This window comes from Cherax quadricarinatus, chromosome 4 (assembly GCF_038502225.1).
Source record: "Cherax quadricarinatus isolate ZL_2023a chromosome 4, ASM3850222v1, whole genome shotgun sequence".
Taxonomy (NCBI): Eukaryota; Metazoa; Arthropoda; class Malacostraca; order Decapoda; family Parastacidae; genus Cherax; species Cherax quadricarinatus.
In genome coordinates, this window is record NC_091295.1 from 50,728,718 (window position 1) to 50,735,877 (window position 7,160).

The window sequence follows — 7,160 nt, forward strand, 5'->3', positions numbered from 1 at the left end:
GTGCGACCCACCGGTACCAGGACCTTTGACTCACCTTGTGGGTTCACTGGTTTCTGTGTTCCTTCCCTCGCACCGCTACACCCAACGTAAATATTCCTGGCTTGGTCTGGCCGGTATTGTACCCCTCATACGCGCGCTCACACGTCTCTGTGATGCGCTAAACTCCCTGGGAAATGTGTTTGTTTGTTTTTTTGCTTGTAACACATCGGGAACCTAAAGGATCTAGCCAGGTTTCTTCGTACTGTTAATAGAGAAAGTATAATTTAAGGTTTGCCGGACGCATAATGCACTTAGCACCGTGTGTCTTATTAAACGTGACTGTTCTGGCGCGTGTGCTGTGAATGCGCCATGACCAGTTCCTTCTCACCTGCCTCTCCCTCTGCCAACTTCCACTCTCTCTCTCTCTCTCTCTCTCTCTCTCTCTCTCTCTCTCTCTCTTAACTCTTAACTCTTACTGTGTTTCCTGCAGGTTATTATCCAGTTCATGTGAAGTGTGAGCTTCGCAATGCAGGAAAGTTTGATCTAAATGAGCAGCCAAAACTTACGACCACTGGACATGACACCCAAGCTGCTGATGGTAAACAGATGACGAACTACGCATATTATCGTCCGTAGTGCAAGAGTGTGTATAGTGACCCTAAATTCATTCGGTGACCGCCATGTAGATGAAACCCCTTTGTTGTAGATCCAAGTAGCAGAGCTCCCATGTAGTGGAGCTCCAGGTGGCCAATCTCTCACTTAGTGGCCCCCAGCGCCTCTTTCAGGCATACCCTGCCGGTGTTGGACCAAACACCTGCGCACTGTGATTCCGAACTGTGATAAAATTATACGTGGACCAGTGCTAGCCCTGGAGCTAGAGACCAGTGCCTTCCAAGTGTGAGCAGCCCATGTGGCGCTATCCACACGTTACCTGTCAAACCTTAAACTGTGAAGCTCAAACTAGTGCCAAAAGTAATCTTTAAGACGGTAGCAGCAAGTGGTGTGTTACAGACTGTAGCGTTTAACATTAGCAGTGAGTAAAGGTGTGTTTAAAGCGGTCATAGCGAGTCAAGGAGTGTTTTATGTGGAGCAGAGAGGCCAGCACCAGCGACCTTATGTGTGACATCATGCTGTCCAGAGGCCATGGAGGTCAGGGGAGGTTCTCTCTCCAGAACCTCTTCCTCGGACAACACTTCACATCCAAACTGGTAAGCACCGAGTTAATTGTGTGTTAGTTGCAACCTCTCAAAACTTATTGGCTTAACCCAGTTCATTCTTCTGTTGGTAAATACAGTTCCAACACTGGTGAGTAAATCCTCTTCGTTATGTTTAAAGTTTATTTTGCATTTTAAATACAGTTTTGACACAGTTTATCATGAATCTTTGTATCTTGCATGTTAGAAAACATTTAACACGAACATGGATCAGTCTTTTAATCTTGTCTTTATTATGCATATAAACATTAAGTTTCAAGAATATATTCTCCACGAGACATCTGTCTCTCAGTGTACGTACACCGAGTGTCTCTCAGTGTACGTACACCGAGTGTCTCTCAGTGTACGTACACCGAGTGTCTCTCAGTGTACGTACACCGAGTGTCTCTCAGTGTACGTACACCGAGTGTATTTTAATATTAGTTTTACTGATTAAAGTGTACTTTACTGGTGGTGTACAGACGACATGTAGCCTTAATCACCTTCGTGTAGTCGACAGGTTTCAAACTTAATAAACCAATTTAAACGTGTGTGTTGCTTTATAAATAAGAGTCGAGTAGCACATGAGCGGCTGCTTTACGAAATTATAATAGACATTGAGTTCAGAAAGTTTACACACACAGGTCAAGGAAATTCACTACCTCATCTTGTTTTCTCTTCCATATATATATATATATATATATATATATATATATATATATATATATATATATATATATATATATATATATATATATATATATATATATATATTTATGTTAATGTAAAAATTAATAATTTTGTACCAAAAGAACCTCAGAAAACTTTCCTAACCTTATTATAACAAGCTCAGTTTAATTTAGTTTAATCCAACAACAAATATTTTATATAAGTTTACAATAATTTAATATTAAACGAACACAATGACACATTTTTTTCGTTATGTTCAGAATGATTTTTTTGCCTAGTGGGTACTAGACGATGTTTGCCCATACCCCGGGCACCATACCCCCGAGCACCATACCCCCGAGCACCATACCCCCGAGCACCATACCCCCGGGCAACATACCCCCGTCACCATACCCCCGGGCACCATACCCCCGGTCACCATACCCCCGGGCACCATACCCCCGGGCACCATACCCTCTGGCACCATACCCCCGGTCACCATGCCCCCGGGCACCATAACCCCGGTCACCATTCATCACACACACAGTCACCATACCCCCGGGCACCATACCCCCGGTCACCATACCCTTGGTCACCATGCCCCCCGGGCACCATACCCCCGGGCACCATACCCCCGGGCACCATACCCCCGGTCACCATACCCCCGGGCACCATACCCCCGGTCAACATACCCCCGGGCACCATACCCCCGGTCAACATATCCCCGGGCACCATACCCCCGGGCACCATACTCCGGTCACCATATCCCCGGGCACCATACCCCCGGGCACCATACACCCGGGCACCATACCCCCGGTCACCATACCCCCGGGCATCATACCCCCGATCAACATACCCCTGGACACCATACCCCCGGGCACCATACCCCGGGCACCATACCCCCGGGTACCATACCCACGGGCATCATACCCCCGGGCTCCATACCCCCGGTCAACATACCCCCGGGCACCATACCCCCGGTAACTATACCCCCTGGCACCATACCCCCGGTAAACATACCCCCGGTCACCATACCCCCGGGCACCATACCTCCGGGCACCATACCCCCGCTCCACATACCCCCGGTCACCATACCCCCGGGCACCATACCCCAGGTAAACATACCCACGGGCACCATACCCCCGGGCACCATACCCCCGGGCACCATACCCACGGTCACCATACCCCCTGGCACCATACCCCCGGTCAACATACCCCCGGTCACCATACCCTCGGGCACCATACCCCCGGGCACCATACCCCCGGTCAACATACCTCCGGTCACCATACTCCCGGGCACCATACCCCCGGGCACCATACCCCCGGGCACCATACCCCCGGGCACCATACCCCCGGGCACCATACCTCCGGGCACCATACCCCCGGGCACCATACCCCCGGGCACCATACCCCCGGGCACCATACCTCCGGGCACCATACCCCCGGGCACCATACCCCGGTCACCAAGGTCGTTTTGAAAGTTATTTCATCGAATCCTGCCACATGCAGTGGACAACGAAAGTGATTTGAAATGCTTAACAATCCGTGGTAAAGTACTGTGGACTCTGATGCAGAGTTTGCAGGTTCGAGTCCTGCTGTGGACGTAGAGATAATGTTGATATATGAATATATATATATATATATATATATATATATATATATATATATATATATATATATATATATATATATATATATAAATATATATATATATATACAAGGAATTCGCAAGAGCAGGCGAAATATACATAAACACTGATCTCTGGCTGAAGGAGACTCGAACCTGCGAACCTTGGAACAAGGTACGCAGTGCTATACCAAACTCACCACACTGAACCAATACCTTGGAGTTCAGCTTGCGCTAGACTTTGATCCAAGGTAGTCTCCTTCAGCCAGAGATCAGTGTTTGTGTATATTTCGTTTGCTCTTGCGAATTCCTTGCATTGTTAAAATCTCTAGTAAGGCTGATGCATGCAGGGGATGAAATGAAAAGCTGTAAGCCTTCTCCCTGAAAGCTGTCTGCCTTGGATCAAAGTCTAGCGCAAGCTGGACTCCTAGGTATTGGTCCAGTGTGGGTAGATTGGTAAAGCACTGCGTACCTTGTTCCAAGGTTCGAGTCCCCTTCAGCCAGAGATCAGTGTTTGTATATATGTGTATATATATGGAAGTGAATTTCTTAAGGTGATATAATGAACCAATCACAGGAGTCATAAAGTATTTAAGGTAATTAAGCAGTTAGGGTTGTAATTACAAGTAGGAGCCTCCCCCTCCTCCTCCTCCTCCTCCTCCTCCTCCTCCTCCTCCTCCTTCTCCTTCTCCTCCTCCTCTTCCTCCTCTCTCTTCCATCTTCTCCTCTTCCTCCTCCTCTTTTCCTCGTACGTGTAAGCTGGTCTCAGCAATTAACGTAGATCAGGTACAAGACATGTCACACAATAAACTGGTCATTATCCAGTGATAATCTGTAAAACTTGATTTACAAGGAAAATATTACTTACAGCACTTTGTTTTATTCTTAATTATTTTGTTTATAACTTCTCTGTCTTCTGTCTTCTGTCTTCTGTCTTCTGTCTTCTGTCTTCTGTCTTCTGTCCTCTGTCCTCTGTCTTCTGTCTTCTGTCTTCTGTCTTCTGTCTTCTGTCTTCTGTCCTCTGTCCTCTGTCTTCTGTCTTCTGTCTTCTGTCTTCTGTCTTCTGTCTTCTGTCCTCTGTCTTCTGTGTTCTGTCTTCTGTCTTCTGTCTTCTGTCCTCTGTCCTCTGTCTTCTGTCTTCTGTCTTCTGTCTTCTGTCCTCTGTCTTCTGTCTTCTGTCCTCTGTCTTCTGTCTTCTGTCTTCTGTCTTCTGTCTTCTGTCTTCTGTCCTCTGTCTTCTGTGTTCTGTCTTCTGTCTTCTGTCTTCTGTCCTCTGTCCTCTGTCTTCTGTCTTCTGTCTTCTGTCCTCTGTCTTCTGTCTTCTGTCCTCTGTCTTCTGTCCTCTGTCTTCTGTCTTCTGTCCTCTGTCTTCTGTCTTCTGTCTTCTGTCTTCTGTCCTCTGTCTTCTGTCTTCTGTCTTCTGTCTTCTGTCCTCTGTCTTCTGTCTTCTGTCTTCTGTCCTCTGTCTTCTGTCCTCTGTCTTCTGTCTTCTGTCCTCTGTCCTCTGTCTTCTGTCTTCTGTCTTCTGTCCTCTGTCTTCTGTCTTCTGTCCTCTGTCCTCTGTCTTCTGTCTTCTGTCTTCCGTCTTCTGTCCTCTGTCTTCTGTCCTCTGTCTTCTGTCTTCTGTCTTCTGTCCTCTGTCTTCTGTCCTCTGTCTTCTGTCCTCTGTCCTCTGTCTTCTGTCTTCTGTCTTCTGTCCTCTGTCTTCTGTCTTCTGTCCTCTGTCTTCTGTCTTCTGTCTTCTGTCCTCTGTCCTCTGTCTTCTGTCTTCTGTCCTCTGTCTTCTGTCTTCTGTCCTCTGTCCTCTGTCTTCTGTCTTCCGTCTTCTGTCTTCTGTCTTCTGTCTTCTGTCCTCTGTCTTCTGTCTTCTGTCCTCTGTCTTCTGTCTTCTGTCCTCTGTCTTCTGTCTTCTGTCTTCTGTCCTCTGTCTTCTGTCTTCTGTCCTCTGTCTTCTGTCTTCTGTCTTCTGTCCTCTGTCCTCTGTCTTCTGTCTTCTGTCTTCCGTCTTCTGTCCTCTGTCTTCTGTCCTCTGTCTTCTGTCTTCTGTCTTCTGTCCTCTGTCTTCTGTCTTCTGTCCTCTGTCTTCTGTCTTCTGTCCTCTGTCTTCTGTCTTCTGTCCTCTGTCTTCTGTCTTCTGTCCTCTGTCTTCTGTCCTCTGTCTTCTGTCTTCTGTCTTCTGTCCTCTGTCTTCTGTCTTCTGTCCTCTGTCTTCTGTCTTCTGTCTTCTGTCCTCTGTCTTCTGTCTTCTGTCCTCTGTCTTCTGTCCTCTGTCTTCTGTCTTCTGTCTTCTGTCCTCTGTCTTCTGTCTTCTGTCTTCTGTCCTCTGTCTTCTGTCTTCTGTCTTCTGTCCTCTGTCTTCTGTCTTCTGTCTTCCGTCTTCTGTCCTCTGTCTTCTGTCCTCTGTCTTCTGTCGTCTGTCTTCTGTCTTATTTATTTTCTTTCATTATTTTTATTTGTTGAAGACGACCTTCCATGTCCTTCCCCTTTCCATTCTTCTTCGTCCTCCTCCTCCTCCTCCTCCTCCTCCTCCTCCTCCTCCTCCTCCTCCTCCTCCGTCTATTAACCACGCACCTGTATCTAGCACTCAGCTTAAATAAGACGTGTGTTACCGTTGCAGGAGGAACAGATGCGGGTGGATGCCGAGGAACCCATGTCACCCATGTCACCCATGTCTCAGGGCTCAGACCACGACCATGAGAAACCCACCATAAGACAGGTAGGTTAAAAAAACCATGATGCTCATGTCTTAGGGTCCACCCCACCATTACCATACACCCGTCGTAAGACAGGTGGGTTTATAAACCCATGTTGCCCGTGTCTCAGGGTTAACATTGTCGTACCACACTCATATAAATTTCAACGTTTTCATGGATGTTACTTTTGGCTGCCGCGTTGCCAGGCGATTCTTGACCTTTTGTTGTGTTTTTATTCTGGTTAAATGTATTCCAGGGGCGTTGATACCCGGAAAAACTAGAAGGTATTCCGGGGATCAACGCCCCCGCGGCCCGGTCCATGACCAGGCCTCCCGGTGGATCAGGGCCTGATCAACGAGGCTGTTACTGCTGGCCGCACGCAATTCAGCATACGAACCACAGCCCGGCTGATCCGGCACCGACTTTAGGTAGTTCCCTCTTGAAGACAACCAGGGATCTACTGGTAATGCTCCTTATGGCTGGTGGGAGGCTGTTGAACAGTCTTTGGCCCCGGACACTTATTGCGTTTTCTCTTAGTGTACCAGTGACGCCCATATATATATATATATATATATATATATATATATATATATATATATATATATATATATATATATATATATATATATATATATATATATATATGCGATCCTAGAGGGTCTCTGCTCTTTTTACAAGGTATATATTGTAACTTATGTGTTCTGTTGTTAGGTGTCGGGTTGTATAGCATTGCTACTAATATTACTGTGTGTGTGTATGTGTGTGTGTGTGTGTGTGTGTGTGTGTGTGTGTGTGTGTGTGTGTGTGTGTATGTGTGTGTGTGTGTGCGTACGTCTCCTCTTCAACTACCCTTTCTACACCTTACCTTGCCTCTTACAACACCCCTTCCAGCATCCTCTGTAGACAACACTCTACACCCCCCCCTCTATCTACATTCATCCACCCCTTGTGTATCCTCTTCCCTCTCCCTCAACTCCCTCACCCTCCCAGACCTTCCCA

At 47.0% G+C, this 7,160-nt stretch overlaps 1 protein-coding gene across 3 annotated transcripts in view; it reads left to right on the plus strand.

The window, feature by feature from the left end:
* Window positions 1-6,385, plus strand: part of LOC128684540 (tyrosine-protein phosphatase non-receptor type 23-like) — a 431,331-nt gene extending 424,946 nt beyond the window's left edge. Inside the window, exons 2-3 of one of the 3 annotated variants that reach the window (XR_011393513.1) lie at window positions 470-1,187; window positions 6,086-6,199. Coding sequence is in view for 2 of the 3 variants with exons in the window: in XM_070096677.1 (XP_069952778.1) it covers window positions 6,086-6,193 (108 nt within the window). In the remaining variant the exon portion in view is untranslated. Of the gene's footprint in view, window positions 1-469; window positions 1,188-6,085 lie in introns of all 3 variants that reach the window. The other 2 variants (XM_070096677.1, XM_070096671.1) reach the window with 2 other exon arrangements.
* The last annotated feature ends 775 nt before the right edge of the window (window positions 6,386-7,160 follow it).